The sequence below is a fragment of the Neomonachus schauinslandi genome, chromosome 13 (genome assembly GCF_002201575.2).
Source record: "Neomonachus schauinslandi chromosome 13, ASM220157v2, whole genome shotgun sequence".
Lineage (NCBI taxonomy): Eukaryota > Metazoa > Chordata > Mammalia > Carnivora > Phocidae > Neomonachus > Neomonachus schauinslandi.
Genome location: NC_058415.1, coordinates 12,379,392 through 12,398,475, shown reverse-complemented (window position 1 = coordinate 12,398,475; position 19,084 = coordinate 12,379,392). Strand labels below are relative to the sequence as shown.

Genomic DNA, 19,084 nt, shown 5'->3' with positions numbered 1-19,084 from the left:
TGCTACATCTAACATCATACCTGACATATGAAAATATGAAGTCTCTGTGTATCCCCCTTTTTTTTATACCTGGGACCTTGGGTGAATCATTTAAGATCAGTGGGTCTGGGTTTAGAACTGGAATAATAATATCTTTCTTATCAACTTTATAACTTTGTTGAGAAGTGCAAGAAACAAGATGGGTGAACAAGTGCTTTATACACAAAAAGTCTAGAAAAATGTAACTTACTATTAGGATATGAGAATAGCAATTTCGTCAGAAATAGTTGACCCCTTGATCTATTTTCATTCCTATCTAATATATCTGTAAACCTGGAACAATAAGGACAAGATTTCAATGACGATGAACAAAAGTCATATAGAAGGCAAATATTATCTTATTTCTATACCCTCTATTAGACCTGAGGCTTGACTGCTGTAATATGTATAATGCACAGAATGAAAGTTTGAGGTTCCTACATCTCATAGTTCACTTCAACTAACTTCCTCCTATAACCCAGAGACCAAGAACATTTTCATTTGGAAATCAAAAATAAATGTTTTTTTAAGAGTCAAAGATGCTAAGTGCATGCCAGGAAATGTGTGCTTTGCCTAACTTGCTCTTGTCCTGACTACACAGCCCCATGGCTCAAGAAAGCAAGGCTAAGCTGGGTTTGGTGGGGCAGGGCCAAGTGGCTACCAACAGAACTGAGCATCAGACTTGGGAACCCCTCCATGTGCTGTCTAGTGACCAAAAAGGCAGCCTGATGTAGAGGCAAGAGGCCAATGTGGAAACTGAGGAAACCATCAGAATGCCCTTGAGATTTGAGCTGTAGGGCAAAAAGACATTGAGCAGCACAAAATCAGGATGTCAATGAGACACTGGTGTGTGTGTGTGTGAGAGAGAGAGAGAGAGGAGGGGGGAGGATGTCTTGCTTTAGAGATGTCTTGGTTCCTGTAAGTGTCCTTGATTCCATTTCCAGGCAGCTGCATCTTTATAATAAATGTCCATTTTTTCCGGCTATCCTTATTATTCTCCATCCATTGTTAACTATAAAAGGCAGGAAGAAACAAGCATGAGCCCTGCTAAGCTAATTCATTCCCATCACCCTGGAGAACTGAGAATCTTCTAGACCCATGTCCAACATAGAATTATGGATCTTCCTTGGCTTGCCCTATTTCAAAATGGCCCTGCCTTTGGGGGCAGAGTATGATACAAACCCAGTCTTCTCAACACATTTGCACCTGCTCTAGTCAAATTACCAGCTCTTCAGCCCCAAGGTCATCCTATAAGGCCGAACTGAGTCTTCAACTAGCCCAAATTTCTTGACACTGTAGGACATAAAATTTGGGGGTCTCTGGAGAGGTGAGTTCCTGCCTTACACCAATTGGGCAGGCACCTAAATAGCCAAGGAGTAACCCACTCATGACACTTCAAACAGGAAGTACTCGTGCAATGAATATTCCTTTTGGAACTGGGTCATACAAAAGTTAGGAGAATAATACCAGCGTGTTTTAATAACTCACAACTCTACTGCCTTATGACAAATACAAGGACTTGAAATCAAAGAAATGAATTAAAAGTCTCACTCTTCAACTCCCTAACTGGGGACTTTAAGTCACTTAACCTCTAGGAGTTTCTCTCCCTCTATAAAATAGAGATAATACCACCTACGTTACAGGGTTATTGTGAAGATTAAAGGAGTCATGGAACAAAATGCTGTGGCTACAGCAACAGCATCATAATAGCACGGATGGTATCTTGAGCACTTGCTATGTGCCAGGCACTGAGTCAACCACTTTATTTGCTTTATCTCATTTAATTTCTCCAACAACCTTATGACATGTGCACATTTTACAGGTAACATCATTGAAGCATCCGGTGACTGAGTCACCTGCCTAAGTACCCAACACAGCATGGAGGGGTGGCACCAACAAAGAGCTCCTCCCTTTATTTTTCCATGTTTCACTAGGAAGAAGATTAAAGATCTAAAGAAATCAGCAGCAACTACTTACTGGGGGTTCATCAGTTCCAAGTCGCCAATATGTTGAATTACACAGTTTTTTTATGTTTTCAGGACCCTCTATATCATAATCTTTTGGATAGGCTTCTCTGTCATGGTGCCTTGAAAAATAAATTAGAATCTGTTAAGGGGTTTAGCTTTTTTTTTAAAATCACGTATTGCATTTAAAATTTTTAATAAAATTATCCAATGAATATTGACGGCATTTGTGACATTGTTTTAATTATAAATTCACTGGATGTGGGATATATAAAGTATTTTCCATCTCTTTTCAAGTAACGCTGAGGCTACTTCCTAAAAACAACTTAGCACATGTGATAAAACTAATAATATCATAAGAACAATACTTATCCAACACAGCAATTACTCAGTGACTCCAAAGAAGTGAACCTTATTTAATAATGTAGATTAGTTACCAAAAGTAAATTCTAAAATAAGACCTGGTAATAAATTAGAAAGGCAACTTGCCACTTTAGCAATTTTTTCTACCATGAATTTTAATTAAAAGTTTTTTTTCAAAATGAGAAAGAGCAAAGTATCTGCTCATATGGATTTATAACATGTGCTTCCTGTTTCTAAAGAGGGTTTAAAGGAAGCTGACAATTAAGCATAAGCTGGAAAAAAACATGTAGATGGAAGAGGGAAAAATATTCCAAATACCTTGACTAAAAGGGTAGATAGAAACAATAATAAAGGAGAGATTTGGGAGGAGGGGAGGAAGAAGGAGGTGGAGCGGCCTGCAGCAGAAGTAGCTATTTTTACATAGCTTTCTTGGGTAAGATAAATGAAACTGAACCCAAACATCTCTCAGAAGGGGCCTTGCTATTGAGGGGTACAGGGCTGGATTGTGTAAGGGATACTGAGGTAGCCCAAAATTCATCCATCCATCCATCCATCCATCCAATTGTCCATTCATTCAGTCAATATTTTAAGTACCTACTACATGCCAGGCAGGGGATGCAATGGGGACCAAGCCTGATGCAGTCCTTGCCTTCATTGCTCACACTCTGGTGAAAGACACAAACAAAATTCTACAATGTGGGCACAGGGTCATGGAAGCAGAACAGCATCCACTCATCTGGATGGGGCATGCTAATCTAAGTCAGGAGGCCCTTTAGGGCCTGACCCTCCACCTCATCCCACTGTTTGGGGGCTGGGACCCTGCACTGCATTCAAAGTACACCCTTGCCTCTCCACCTCTGAGATGAGAGCAGAACACTGCATAGAACACAATAGGAAGGGAGCCTAGGATGAAGCAGCAGAGCTCAGGCATGTGAACCCTCTACCCTCCACACATCTGAGCATTAAATTGCAGAACACTAAAAGCATTTTGGTACCATATCAGCATTTTCCGAGAGCCTCACAGGAAGGTCTCACTTTAGTCCTTAGGTGGAATACTGAACAACATCAAGAACCAGTAATGGTAGAGTGAACGGGGCCATGGGTTTGAGTCATTGCTCAAGTCCTAGCTGTGTGACTTTGGGCAACTCACTTAACCTTTCTGTGTTTCCATTTCCACATGTATAAAATGAAGACAGAAATAAGACCAATAAGATTTTTGCAAAGTGAAAAAAATAAAAGCAGAAGGTCCTTCAAATACTGTAAAGTATCATAAACACCTATGTATAATGAATACTAATCCAGCTTTAAAAAATTCTGGTGTACATGAATTGCAACTTTATTTTTTCCATAATTGTACTTAATTTCTTTTCTAAGTGCTCATATCACTAAGATGGAAAAACCTTAATCTTGGTCAATTCTGGATCTCTTCCTACTCTCAAGGGCCTCTGTGGTGCCACAATGCCAAGAATCCATCTTTGTTGTCATCATCTCTCCCTGCTGACATCGGTGGAAATCTCCTCATTCTCCTGTGGTCTTCCATTATGGATCCATGCAAATCTCTGCTATGCCCTTCTGGTCCTGACACATAGACTCTTGCTTAGACTAGCACTCTGCCACAAGCGTGCCATTATCTAAGCCACCAAGAACCTTCATGAGCCACCAAGAACCCAGAGTTCCTGGAAAACAGATGCCATCCCTGAGCTGTTTGCCTGGCCCCTCAAGAACATTTCATGTCCCCCTCACACTGGGCTTGGGGGATACACACAAGCCCCACAGTTCAAGAGCTCCAAAATCATTTCCCTAGGAATGGAGGGCTAGGCAGTGATAGGTCCCACCTGCTTGAGAATTTCTAAAGCCTTAACCTTTCCAATTTGGGGTCCCAGACAAATCCACACATTTTCAACTTCTCTGGTGCCCTCCATCTTCAGTCCATGAACTCTTCATCTACCATGGGACAGAATAGCCCAGCTCTTCATCTATTCTTCCAAATCTATGGTGTCATCCTAAGATCCAAGTTTTTGAACCCCAAACCCAAGAATTTGGTGTTTTTGTTGCCTGCTGGGTCTTTCACCCTGAGGTAATAAAACCAGAATATCTCCCTGGGAACATAAGAATGAAGAGGAAAAGCACAGTCAACCTTTGAATGTGTGATCCTGGTGCTCATTTCTTCACTAGCTACCATGCACAATGCCCAGGGTACAGAGTGTTTTAAAACATGAGAGTGTCTTTTAACTATTTTTTAATCAGCAAAAAAAAGAATATAATCCATCTTTGATTGTATCCATCTTTATAGCAGTGTAGTTATAAACTATCATTTTTAACTTTTTTTAATGGAGGAAGGAGCCCATGAAGGCAAAGATAATTAGTGTCCATGAAAGTCAGAATGTACCATAAATTAAATTGTATTATAACTAGATTATTACAAAAGATGCAGATATGTTCCTTTACTTAGAGCAGTCTTGGTACTAAAAGTCCAGCACTGAAAACATGAATCTATAATGAAAGACTTTCTGTGGAGAACTGAGCTAATACAATTGGCATCCCCTTGTGCCTGCCAGTTGCCCACAAATGTTGTGCCCACAGTCTGCAGGCTCTGAGAAATACACAGCTAAGAAGACTCGCCCCTACTTCTAAGAGCCTAGCAAAGAGAAATAAACATGTTTAAAAATTATAAAGTATATAAAATATAATATAAAATATAAAAAATAAATATTTACTATATACTAAATACATGTTTAGTATGTATAAAAATATAGTAAAAGTGATTAGGGTATTATAAAGAAAATGTCAGACTTAATTAATTCCTTGATTTTATTATGTCAGGTGAACACTGGCTTGTGCCTCAGTTTCCCTGAGATGAACCAAGAATCATACACTGAGGAAACAAATGAATCAATGGATTGAGAGTCTCAAGTGAAAAGTGACATGTAAATGCAAATTATTATTATGTGTACTAATACTATGTCTATCTACCATATGCTTTAGTTGGGTGTTTTTCAATACTTTGTTAATGCCAATTAAACCTTATAGCATCTTCATGAGACATATATCAAGGTATTATAATATATAATAAAGTAAAATATAAATAAATACATATATACTTTATATAGCCTTGTTCTCCTTGCTACCTGCATTTATTAATGGTCACTATACAACCAGCCATAACCTGTCATTTATTGCAAGAGAAATTCATTATGAGAAAATAATAAAATAAAAATTATAATAAAATAAAATTTACAATGTCTCTGGAGCAGTAACTTTCAAACATTTTGAGCACAGCCCCCACCAAATCCACCCCAACCCATCTTGAGACACTGGCCAATGTCTGAAGACATTTTTAGTTGTTGCATCAGGGTGGGGTGGGTTGTTACTCGTATCCAGTGGGTAGAGGCCAGTGATGTTGCTAAACATCCTACCATGCACAGAACAACCCACCACCCATAACAAAGAAATATCTGCCTCAAAATGTCAAAAGTGTCAAGGTTAAGAAAGCTCCAGGGAACAGTTATACCAAACTCTTAGATCAGTGGTTCTCAAACCTGTTTCATGGAGCAGCAAAACATTCCCCCCCCAATTTGTAGAACCAACATAAAATTGCCAACTTTTGTTTTGACAGAAACATTAAAAATGAAAAATCATCTACTGCCTTTAATAGGAAGACCTCTAACACCAAAGATAAGGAAAAACAATCTCAGAGTCCTTTAAACCAAATAAATTTAGCTATACAAAAAACTTGCCAGATTGTCTTCACAGTTAGTCTTATCACCTTGGATTAGTAATAAGGTCATTGTTGACCAGTACTGGTCTAGTCTACTGACTGGCTTCTGCAGATATTAATTTGTCCAGACATGAATTTGACAGCAGCTGGTCAGCAGTCAGTTCAAGGTCAAAGATGCTTGAATACAGGTATTTCGTGCTGCGGACTGAAGGAAGAACTATGTCTTCCATGTCAAGCATGCAGGTACTGGCTGACCTTCTTGCTGGGAGAAGGGTCCACAGGGCTCCCTGCCTTCAGTGCCAGAATCTTCCTTGACAAGCAGCCTTGCTTCTGCTTAGGACCTTCTTCCATCAAGGCCAGAGCTGAGTGCTGTGACTCTTTCTCTACATAAGAAATCTTTATGTAAGACAACCTCAACTATAAGAGATGAAGCTTGCATTCTATACCCTATTGTGGAAGAGATGGTATGAATATGAATAGAATTGGGAATGGGGAAAGGACTGACAGGACAGGATCAGAGCTGCCAAATGTATGAAAAGGAGCTTGGAACTATGACCCTGTTTTCAAAAATGTCACTTAGACTGCTTCAGAGGGGATTAAGGTCAATACAATCTAGTAGGTTACAGATAGCATGAGCAGGTCCCATTCTGGACAAATGCCCAACATATGCAGTCGGTATGTAACTTCCCATCACCAACTCTATATAATCACCTGAACCCTTGAGATCCCGTTCTTCCTATCTTTTCAGACCTAATGTAGTCCCAAGTAATGCCCTGTCAAGAGACCAGGGTCTGTTTCTGGGGTCCTTTGGGAGCTTGGATTTCCTATCATAAGAGTTGGATGACTCCAAATTGGATCTGCAAGCCCCCCTTGAGTAAACACATACGATCCTAAAGTGAGTTGCACAACTAAACAAATTCGAGTTCAGAGCATTCTCAGGCAAGGACCTGCAGCTCCCCTCAGGCTGCCCCAAACCAGAGTGGTCCAGCTCCCAGTGGAGGACAGGGTGGGGTTAGGCCATCAGATTCTCCTTGCAGGAAAGGAGACCGAGTTGCATTCTCGTGGACCAAGTGACACTCAAGTTACACTAAAGTTTACACTCACTTTCCGTAGTCCCACGTCTACATGGGGGAAAAAAAGTGGGGGTTTTGAACAAAACCTTTATCTCTGCTCCACCTTTCACATTTTTTTCTTTATAATTATGCATTAATGAATCTGCCTTCTCATTAGACTAGGAGTAGCTTAGATACAGGAATTACTCTTTATTCATCTTTGTGATCTCAGTGCCTAGCATAGTCTAGCACATTATAAATGCTCATTAAATCTTCAATCATTGATTGATTGAATGTTCTTACATTGTGGTACTGTCACCTTAATATAAATGTTGAAAGCAGAGGCTTTCAAATGTGTCCATAAAAATAAAAAGCATCCCAGCTCACTCTGCAAAAGCACACATAAAGAAGGAGTGATTATGCATATAGAGATGCTAGTCCTTTGCAACAAAGACTTGTCTCCAGAGGAATTATAAATCTACTTGCTGAATGGGAAAGCTCTCAACATACATATGCATAACACCGATTGCAGTGGGGGTGTGAATCTGAGCAATATCTGACATGAGAACAATGAAAATCCCAGCCCTTCTAGCTTCTAGTTACTTGACAAGAGACATATTTTCTTTGCGGATTTCAAAGATGTTAAAAATGTTTAGTTAAGACTCCAGATGGAAGAATATATTGATTTTAAATTTTAGAATTATTAATGTAGTTCACAACTACTCTGTCAGCTATTGTATTTTCCGATATAAATCTAACCCATATAAGAAGAGAAAGATACCTTTTCTATTAGGTTTTATAAACATCTGCTATCTAGAACTTTAAAAGAAAATTACCCCAGAGAGTCAGCTTTATTTCCTGACACCTCAGAAGCATAAAACCAAGAGAATCAAAGGCTACAAAAAAACATTTGACAATGCTCTTTAAAGATTTCATGGGAAAATGATTTACATGCCAAGGTAATGTTATTTTAGTGGTATATTCATCAAACTGACAAATGAAGACTTCTAGATGTATTTGCAGAGTCATAAAGAAAATTTTATGTCCTTGGGAGAACTGGTGACATTTCAAACTTATGAAGAGGGACTTTGGTTTTCAATGTCTCAAGCTTTTTGTGATTTGAGCATCCATAACCTGAAACCACAGAATTTGAAGCCTAAACTGCACTCAAAAGAAAACCATTTGACAAAGGCAGATAAGTGAAGTCATTTTCTTCACTGGACATATATTGAGTGGCATGTAAATAAGACCCATCATTATTATGGATTTTCTTAATAGAAAATCTTCAGAAACAGGAGGCCCTACGGAGAATATTGGGAGGAAACAAAAAAGAATATAGTAGTGGGAGCCTGTGTCTAAACTGTTTAAATGTTAAATAAATGTTGTCAGTCTAAGTAACTGCCAAACACATGACTTTGAAAACAGCTGAAGGGACATGTATTAGACAGGGTGACACTGTAATTGATTAATCCACCTGGAACACTTTTAGAGGGAAATGAGGTACTAAGTATACTGGGAGTGGTGAAAACCAGGACTGTCCTGGTCAAAGCAGGATCAGGAAATTCTGTTACTCCATGTTTAAACAACTGGTTCTCAATGATCTTAAAATCCTAGGATGTTTCTCGGAGTTCCTTTGATCTTCCCCTCCAGAATCAACTTATACTGACTGGCCAACTTATACTGACTACACTCTGGGAGGTAGAAGAGTAAGACTGAAGACAGACAGAGTTTTTTTTAAGTGTATTATACATTAGTAATTACAGTAGTCCACAGAAAACCTTGATAGTATATCTTTCATGAATGGCACGAAGACCAGTTTGTCCCCCTGCAAAACAAAAAGCAAACACCTGATTACTTGTATGAGCTCCTTCCCTAGTCTTAATATTACTGGTTTAAACAATTTGAATTAACTATTCTAGAATAACATCAAAAGATTGTATTATATGAGTTTAAGGCCCATTTTAATGTACACTTCTGTGAACCCATGAGCAAGTCATATTGACTAGGTATTATAAGGTTCTTTGGTTTCAAAGCAATTCATTTCATTCACATTAGAAACAAATGAACAAACTGTTCTTCATAAATAGAATCTAAAGTTTAAATATTCTTCCATTATGAACATAGTTATAGAAATGAGCATTTTCCCCATGTCTTCCTAGAAATCATTCAAAAGTAACAAAGGAAATGGAAAAATTAAAAGAAAACTAAATTTTTGGCAAAGTCAGAAGTTATAATTCCCAGACCACACCGTGTGCAAGGGCTCCCATAAGCAGCCAAGATCCATTCAAAGACAAAGGGAACCAAAGAATTTGTCAGAGACAGGTGGAAGAAGTGAAGATAATAGGCTGTAGGGAGAAATCTCACTAATGAGATTGGTCAGAGGTGGGAACTCTTGAAGTGACAGCCAAATTATATTTCCAAGGTTATGCAAATAAATTAACTGAAAACAATGGGAAATGCTAGATAAAATACATTTTTAAATCCTAACACATTAAAAGTATTTAAGAGCTGAAAATCCAGTGGGGGAATTTCCAGGTCAATTTTTGGATGAAAGTCTGTAACCAAAGGGTTAAGTAGAATTTCAAAATACCCAATCTGCTGATGCCTTCAAGGTGTTTGCCAACACTGCACATGGACAATGACTTCAGGGCTAGAAGAACAAAAATCTAGCCCTAGAATCCACGTAGGAGTGAGCTTTATAAGAAAGTCTTCCATATGTGATAGACATTGTGCTCACCAATATAATTTCTCCTTCTTTCCTGGGAATACAAGAGATTTAAATTCCCAGCTCTCTTGCAGTTAGTGGGGCCATTTGACTAGTTCTTTTTTTTTTTTTTTTTTAAGATTTTATTTATTTATTTGACAGAGACAGACACAGCGAGAGAGGGAAAGAGGGAACACAAGCAGGGGGAGTGGGAGAGTGAGAAGCAGGCTTCCCGCAGAGCAGGGAGCCCAATGCGGGACTGGATCCCAGGACACTGGGATCACGACCTGAGCCAAAGGCAGACGCTTAACGACTGAGCCACCCAGGCGCCCCATTTGACTAGTTCTGGATAACAAAATAAAAATGAGCAGAAATAAGATGTGTCCTTTCTGTGACAGTGAAAGCTTTTGTCCAATTCTCAATTCTTTCTTCCCCTGCCAGAGCAGTCAATGACTTTCTAGAGCATAGAGCCTGAATCAGCCTGAATCCCAGAGTATCTATGTGGAAGAGTGCCCCCTCTCCACCAAAAACTTACAGATGATTTTGTGTGAGCAGGAAATAAACCTTTATGTATTAATCCCCTGAGATCTGGGGGACTGTTATCACAGATTAAGTTTAGCCTATTCTAACGCAGAAATCAGTACCAGAAGTGGGGTGGGTGCTACTGTAACAAAAATCTAAAGTATATGGCCAGGCAAAGACAATAGAAAGCTGATATTGCAGGCTGGAAAGGTAAAACATTTCATGACCACAGTAGGCAAAGAGTCAACTCATGTACCTGGTAAGACCGAGAAAGAGATTGAGAAAGCTCATGACTTCCGTGTGTGAACTGCGATTGTTTTTTGCCAATGTATTTATAAAACAGAGAGAGATAAATTCAGTAAATTGGCTGGTTTACAAGAAGGTAAAGAGAAATGAGAGTCCTAAAATTTGGGACCTGAAATGTTAGAAGATCGAGCAACTTTTAGATCTCAAACAGTACGAGAGAAAACTCAGATCTTTTTGAGACAAAGTTCTATCAAAGCTGAGCCTTGTAGCAAAGTTCATCCCATTGTTAGAAGCTCCCAGTGAATTAAGCTGCATTCAAGCAAACATCTGCCTAAGGAGATAGTCAAACAGAAATTCCCAGGGTTTCTGATTTCTGTAACTACAGCAGTCTCAAAGTGATATTCAAGGTATTTATTATAGGAGAAAAAGTAAAGAAATAAAGCAGAACTTTGTCTAGAAAGAATTAACAGTGAGGTTATTACCAGTTGGAATTGACTGAATTCAAACAAATAAGCTTATGAAGTTCTTAAAAACTGTTCTTCCAAGTTAGCCAGGAGTCTGAATTTAAAATCCTTTAACTGTTCAATATTTAAAATATTCTTTGGGAGGCTCCTGAGTGGCTCAGTCGGTTAAGCATCCGACTCTTGGTTTGGTTCAGGTCATGATCTCATGGGTTGTGGGATAGAGCCCCCCCCCCGCCCAACTTCGAGCTCCGCATGCAGCAGGGAGCCTGCTTTAGATTCTCTCCTCTCCTTCTGCTCCTCCCTCTCCCCCAAGCGTGCGCTCTCTCTTTAAAATAAATAAATCTTTTAAAAAAATATTCTTTGGCCCCCAAACTTTTGGAACTAGGAAATGAACTGAGAGAGTCGAACAGTTCACAGGAGGGCATAGTCTATAACATCCATTGCAGATGTGGTCAAGAATAATAGAAAAGACCACACACAGGGCAGAGCCAAGGACAAAGAGAACAATGGGAAAGGGAAGCTGCTTCAGAATGCGGGTCTAACAAACATTCTTGGGGCGCCTGGGTGGCTCAGTCGGTTAGGCATCTGCCTTTGGCTCAGGTAATGATCCCAGGGCCCTGGGATCGAGCCCCATGTCCGGCTTCCTGCTGGGTGAGGAGTCTGTTTCTTCCTCTCCCTCTGCTGCTCCCCCTGCTTGTGCTCTCTCTTTCTCAAATAAATAAAATCTTTTAAAAAAAAAAAAAAAGAACATTCCTGACACCAGCTTAGGGCTCTGTGTACTGCACAGGATTTAAGAATGTAGACAAATGACAGTCTGTCCCTTCCATCCTTATTTCTGAGCAAGGGTGCTTATTACAGTTATCTTGTCCCTGTCCCACCATTGTACATTGGGAACAGAAAATTTGTCCTTTTCCTTTATGGTTTTCTGAATCACATAGAGTTACAGCTAGTCTACAGCTAGACTTAGTAGAGAGACAATAGCATAACATGTGGAGATCTTGAAATTTTGACCTGTGACTAGATAGAATTTGGGTCATTATCCTTGGATAAATAGGTGAACATAGTCTGCACATGGAGTGTGAAGCCAATATTTGGTGACCTGCCTAAATACAACTTAAAGTGCACATGGAACTTTTATAAAAATTAAGAAAAAATATTTTAATATGTTTGAAAGATATAAATGACAATTCAATAAAACTAAAAATTTATAACACATTTTTAAAGAGATCCTTCTTCAATCTGAACATACTTAAACACTTCAAAGATCAAAGATCAATACAAATTTAAATTGTTGAATTTCTAAAAAATACCAATAAATTGAAATACCACTTACAGGAATCCATAAGATATAGCTATAGCAGTACCCAGAAAAAAATTCTAAGCTTTAAGTACTTATATAAATAAAAATGAAACAATGAAAATAAGTAAAACATCTAATTCAAAAACATAGAAAAAAGAACAAGCAAGCCAAAAGAATTCAGAATGATATAATAATTCAAGATAAAATAGTTAAATGCAGAATTAAATAAGTTAGAAAACAGAATAAATGAATAAGTAAGCAAAATAAACACATCTAAAAAATCAAGAAAAAGGGCAGGAGATATAAACAGAGTAGAGGGTTATAATATCCACACTGTGGAATATTATTAGGCAATAAAAAGAAATGAAGTATTGATAACTTGCTACAACATGGGTGAAACTTGAAAACATTATGCCAAGTAAAAGAAGCCAGTCACAGAGGACCATATATTATTTTATTCCATTCATATCAAATGTCCAGAATAGGCAAATCTATAGAGACAGAAAGTAGGTTAATGGTTCCTAGGGCTTGAGGGTTTAGGGGATTCAGGAGTAACAGCTAAAAGGAACAGGATTTCTTCTTATGTTAATTAAAATGTTCTAAAATCAATTGTGTTGATAGACGTACAACTTTTTTTTTTAAGATTTTATTTATTTATTTGAGAGAGAGAGATAGCCAGAGACAGAGCACGAGCAGGGGAGAGAGGGAGAAGCAGGCTCCCTGCTGAGCAGGGAGCCCAACATGGGGCCTGATTCCAGGACCCTGGGATCATGACCTGAGCTGAAGGCAGATGCTTAACCGACTGAGCCACATGGTGCCCCATGACAGATGTACAACTTGGTCAATATACTAAAAGCCATTGAATTATACACCTTAAAAGGATGATAATGTATACTATGTGAGTTGTATCTTAATAAGGTTCTTAAGAATAGGAATAACCGTCAAAATAGAAGAAAAATTTTAAAAGCAGTAAAGACTACTTTCCATAACTCTATGCAAATATATTTGGAAAGCTAGATGGCACACATAACCTTGTACAAAAAGTAACTTACCAAAATTGTCCTCGGTAGAGACAGAAAGTCTAATAGACAATTCCCAAAGAAGAAACAGAGAAAGATGTCAAAGAAAAAAGAGAGTTACCCATCAAACAGTACCATGCCCAGATGATTTTATTATGGAAGGAAATTTCTTATTTGTACCTTAATGTCTAGCAGGATGTTTGACATGCCCTGATCTCCTCAGATGTCAGAGGTAAAAGGCATTGATAGGGTCGATAAGACCTGTAGTGGAACACATTACATTCACTACACTCATTTCGACATAAGTGTACAACAATCACAGGCAGCTTTTCCAAATTATTATATTTATTGTAAGATTATTTAACATACAGGGGAACCTAAGTGGCTCAGTCAGTTAAGCGACGACTCTTGATTTTGGCTCATGATCTCAGGGTCGCGAGATCGAGCCTCATGTCAGGCTCCGTGCTCAGCGGGGAGTTAGCTTGAGATTCTCTTTCTCCCTCTCCCTCTGCCCCTCCCCTCACTCTCTCTCTCATATAAATAAATCTTTAAAAAAAAAGGACGGTTTAACATACAAAATAACATAACTAAAAAAAAATGCAATCTATCCAGACTAGATTTCTCTACTAAATCACACAATACACATACTTCTTTCAAAGTCTAGAAGGAAGGCCACAATATGTTAACCTGTAGAAAACTGCCTTCAATGAAATTTTGGTTGCTTTGTCGATATGCACCCCTACAATGAGAGCAGATTCCACTAAGCTCTGAAAGCTCAGGATTATTATGCAGTAAGGAGTAGAGAAATCCTTTTCTGTGACGATCTATTAGGAGGTTTGCTATTCACACCCTTGCTATCAATGACCATATGTCAATTAGCTAACCTGAGTGTGTTGGCCTTAGATATATATTAGCTCTGTTGTCCCCACCCACCTGGCCATAGAGTTATGGATATGTAACTTAGGCATCATATATACAGATGATTAAATGCTATTAAGATGCTGTGACCCTCCCTAGAACTATAAGTCACAAATCTTGTAATCATACACTTGACATCACTAGAGACTGGTAATTATGCAATTAAAAATGCCCACACCTATTACCAAACACTCCAGTGGAAGGGGTAGTAATGCTTTCGGTTGACAATTAACTAATGTGCCATCTTTAGTTCTCCACGTGAACCCTAGGAGCTAGAACAGTCTCCTCTAGAGAACCTGTCCTGGTCCAGTAGGCCTAAGTGCTCCTCTTGGATGTTCCCAGAGCATCCTGCTTACCCTGATCCTAGTATGCACAGTGCATAGTATTTGCCTGGTCAGTCTTCCCTACTCCTGTCTCACAGTAATCTTGACCTCACTGTCAAATCCCAGACTCAGCAGAGTGCCTGCAACATAGCAGTGGTTTAATAATAAATATATTTTTTCAAACAAATGCTATTCAAAAAAAGAGCTATTTAGAAATAAAAATATTTTTAAGTGATTTTTTTTTTTCAAAAGCTGATTTAATGCTTCTGGCTCCTGCTTGAGCATCTCAGTATTTTTCCAAGTGTTTAAAAAATTCTGACAAGGGCGCCTGGGTGGCTCAGTCGTTAAGCGTCTGCCTTCGGCTCAGGTCATGATCCCAGGGTCCTGGGATCAAGCCCCGCGTCGGGCTCCCTGCTCCGCGGGAAGCCTGCTTCTCCCACTCTCACTCCCCTTGCTTGTGTCCCCTCTCTTGCTGTGTCTGTCTCTGTCAAATAAATAAAATCTTTAAAAAAAAAAAATTCTGACAAGCCATTCATACATTTTAATCCCAAAATATTCTTTCTACCACTTTATTTTATTTTATTTTTATTTTTATTTTTTTAAAGATTTTATTTATTCATTTGACAGAGATAGAGAGCGAGAGCACAAGCAGGGGGAGCAGCAGAAGGAGAGGGAGAAGCAGGCTCCTCGCTGAGCAGGGAGCCTGACAACATGGGGCTCCATCTCAGGACCCCGGGATCATGACCAAAGCCAAAGGCGACACCCAACCGACTGAGCCACGTAGGCGCCCCTTCTTCCTACCACTTTCTATGAAAGAAAGCTAAATTCTTTGCAATAAATAAATAATATTATGTTAACTCTTCCATTTGATTGAACCTAGAACAATCTGATTAGGGATCTAACATCTTACCAAAGAAACATATATAAATCTCTGCCAAGTAATGGTTAATGCATCAAAACTTAGTTAAGTTAAAATAAAGAAAAAACACTGTGTGACTCCTAACAATTAAAATGTAATTGTATTTCAAAATGAAATCAGGGAAACAGTAGTAAAAGATTAGTGTCTAGCAAAAACAGTAATACAATATTCAAATCTACTCAGAACTTTTTAAAGCATTGTAAAAATATATTTCTCTAATGTCTACACAAGATTTCTGTTTTCTGTCCATTATACCTAAAATCAATTTTTTTAAAAGTGCATTGTGTAGGTGCTGGTTGGGTGGGGTGGTGAAAGTTTAAAGTCAAAGTAAGAGCCAATGTAGGAAATCCCTAATATATTAATGTGTATATTCTAAACTTTTGCTATAAAATTGGGTGTTTGGAACATGGAATTCATTCTCTACTATAGTAGCTATCTATAGGATATAGCAGATAGTGTAGAAATCTCTAGGATAGAATGGGATATAGTAGATATCTATAGGATTTTGAGCTCAGCACTCCTTTCTCCTGGGTATATCCATCTTATCCCATGGTTATTGGAGAGCTGACATATTTCCACCTAACCCTGCCTATTTGGATGACCCCAAATAGATACTTGGCCCAAGGATGCACATCTAACCTGAAATTTTTGTATGCAGAACTGAAAATACCTTAAAACCAACCTTTTTTTTTTTTGTAGGATAAAAATATAGATAAAAATTCCAGAACTGCAGCAGCCATGTTTTCTGTAGTTTTCAATGATAAGATGAAGCAAACACACAAAGAGGAGGAGAGAGGAGAAATTAGAGACCTGTTTGCATTTGCATCTTTTATTCCAGTTGTTCCTAAGGTGGAGCCGCACTCTTGTCTTCCTTCTTATCTGGCAATCAACCCTTCCATGAATCTAATGCGCTGATTCATTCTCCTCTTGTTTCCTTAGGCTCAAGCTGAGTATCTGTCACTTGTAATCAAAAGAAATCTGACCACCTCACACAGAAAAGAGTACCAATAGGTGGCTTTCCTGGCCAACTCGGAGTAGTTTAATAATACTAGCTCTAGTGCTATTTAAAAACTTGAGCCCACGGCGCCTGGGTGGCTCAGTCGGTTAAGTGTCCGACTCTTCATCTTAGCTCAGGTCTCGATCTCAGCGTCGTGAGTTCAAGCCCTGTGTTGACTTCCACGCTGGGTGTAGAGCTTACCTAAAAACAACAACAACAAAACCTTGAGCCCTAAGCCTGGGTATCACAGCATCCATAGATTGAACCTCACCTTATCAAAATGTCACTAGGCCCCACGTTGTTCTTACCTCCTCCCTCATGCCCCACACGCTTACCTATCCTGCGGAGTGGTCTTTGGTGGCCCCTATGGGTGGGAGATAGTCCCAAGAGTAAGGTGGGGGATAGTCCCAAGAGTAAGTATAGGGTAGGCTCAGCCAGAGGCACTTGTACACAGCAATGGCCTTTCCTAATCCAAGTGCATGCACATGTGGAAATGCCTGTCCCGTAACATTCTACCTTACAAGGGTTCATCTTGCAAGCAAAACTTGCAAGATGTTTTATTTTGGCCACCAGTTAAGTTAAGCAAAACCTCACATAAAGGTCAAGGCACAAGAATTCTATAACCCCCAGTTTTCAGGAAGAGAATTTGATTGAAATTTCATAAAAGAGAATAGCATTGAAAGAAAAATTCAGTCAGGGCAAAAGGATGCAGTGTGCCCTGGATTTCATCTTAAAAATAGAAAATAAGGTGCTTCCCCCCCAAAACTACTACATTCAAAGTCATTTGTGGGTATGTGCGTATGTTGAGGAATGAGAATGTAGGACTAGATTAAAAATAACTGTGGCGTAGGATCTACCATTATAGAACAGAGACAAGAATGAAAGGGTGGTTAATCCGAATGAATGTGAATAACATCATCCTTTTTACTCAACATAAAACTAGCAATTAAAAAGATATTTTAAAAAGACTCATAATAAACCATGAAGAGTGACTCAGACTCTAAAAGAGATGAAGCACTGTGTCTACATTCTGATCATTTAGAGAATGTTTGCTTCAGGGGAAAAGCTGTAGCAAATGATATCAAATTTTTAAGGTAATTTTACTTTATTCCTATTATGAAGATAATACATGTGCATTATGGAAAATGTAGAAGTGGCAAAGAGGAAAAAAGAAAAAGACAAATAATCCACATTCTACCTACCATCCAGTAATAAGTATTTTGTGTTATGCTGAATGTCCTTTCAATCTCTTTTCAATGCATATCAACATATACCTTTAACAAAGGAATTCATTACATCCTGGTTTTTGTTTTGTTTTGTTTTTACCTATAATGAGACTGTATTTTCAAATATTCATCTTTTCACTTTTCTTTGCTTAATTCTGTAGAATAACCTTTGCTTTAATAAATCAGAGGCATCCACATTTATCTCGGGAAGATTTAGGATTGTTTTGACAGGAATGTGAAGGAAAATAAAGCATGGCTGATTAACTTCTGACTAACAAAATGGAATTTTTGAGTCCTAAGTGAGATATTTTTCTTCAAAGTCATTGTGGAGAAATAAAAGCACAAAATTTCTTAAGCTGCTATTAACAAGACTCAGAAGCTCCCAAAGAGCTCAGATAAGGTGACCTTACAATTTATCTTTTATTTTATTTTATTTTTTTTTAAAGATTTTATTTATTTGAGAGCGAGAATGAGAGACAGCATGAGAGGGAGGAGGGTCAGAGGGAGAAGCAGACTCCCCGCCGAGCAGGGAGCCTGATGCGGGACTCGATCCCGGGACTCCAGGATCATGACCTGAGCCGAAGGCAGTCGCTTAACCGACTGAGCCACCCAGGCGCCCTATTTTTTATTTTTTTAAATTTTATTTTATTTTATTTTATTTAAGATTTTATTTATTTATTTGAGAGAGAGAGAATGAGAGACAGAGAGCACGAGAGGGAAGAGGGTCAGAGGGAGAGGCAGACTCCCTGCTGAGCAGGGAGCCCGATGCGGGACTCGATCCCGGGACTCCAGGATCATGACCTGAGCCGAAGGCAGCCGCTTAACCGACTGAGCCACCCAGGCGCCCTACAATTTATCTTTTAAAGCAGATCACTTTAGAAAGTGGAAGAAAAGGCTTTGAGTAATTGTCAGGCCAACGCAGTAAACTCTCCTGGGCACACCCCCGCATGCACACACCCTCTCCACAGGGTATTTGACAGAAGCTGTCAGAGTGCCGCTGCAGGGCTGCTGTGTTGAGGGAGGAGGTGCCCCTACCACAGGGGTGACCAGCCTAAGTCAGGGGCATGGGGAGGATAAGCATGACATGGGGATCTGTAGTGACAGTAAGAGCCAAAATGGAACTAAGTCTGTAAGCAGAGACACCGGGTCCTCAACAAAGTGGATTGGTCACCAATTCAGGGTGAAGGCCCAGAAGTTGGACAAAGGATGACGTGAGCAAGAACAAGGACCCACACATAATCTGGTGGCCTCACTCCCCACCGCCAAAATAACATACAACGTCAGTCACACACACACACACACACACACACACACACACACACACACACACA

At 39.1% G+C, this 19,084-nt stretch overlaps 1 protein-coding gene across 1 annotated transcript in view; it reads right to left on the bottom strand.

Moving 5' to 3' along the window:
• CFAP95 (cilia and flagella associated protein 95) overlaps nucleotides 1-19,084 on the bottom strand; it is a 71,597-nt gene that overhangs the window by 47,382 nt on the left and 5,131 nt on the right. The window contains exon 2 of the mRNA XM_021694363.1: nucleotides 1,996-2,104. Within this exon, the coding sequence (XP_021550038.1) occupies nucleotides 1,996-2,104 (109 nt within the window). The remainder of the gene's footprint in view (nucleotides 1-1,995; nucleotides 2,105-19,084) is intronic.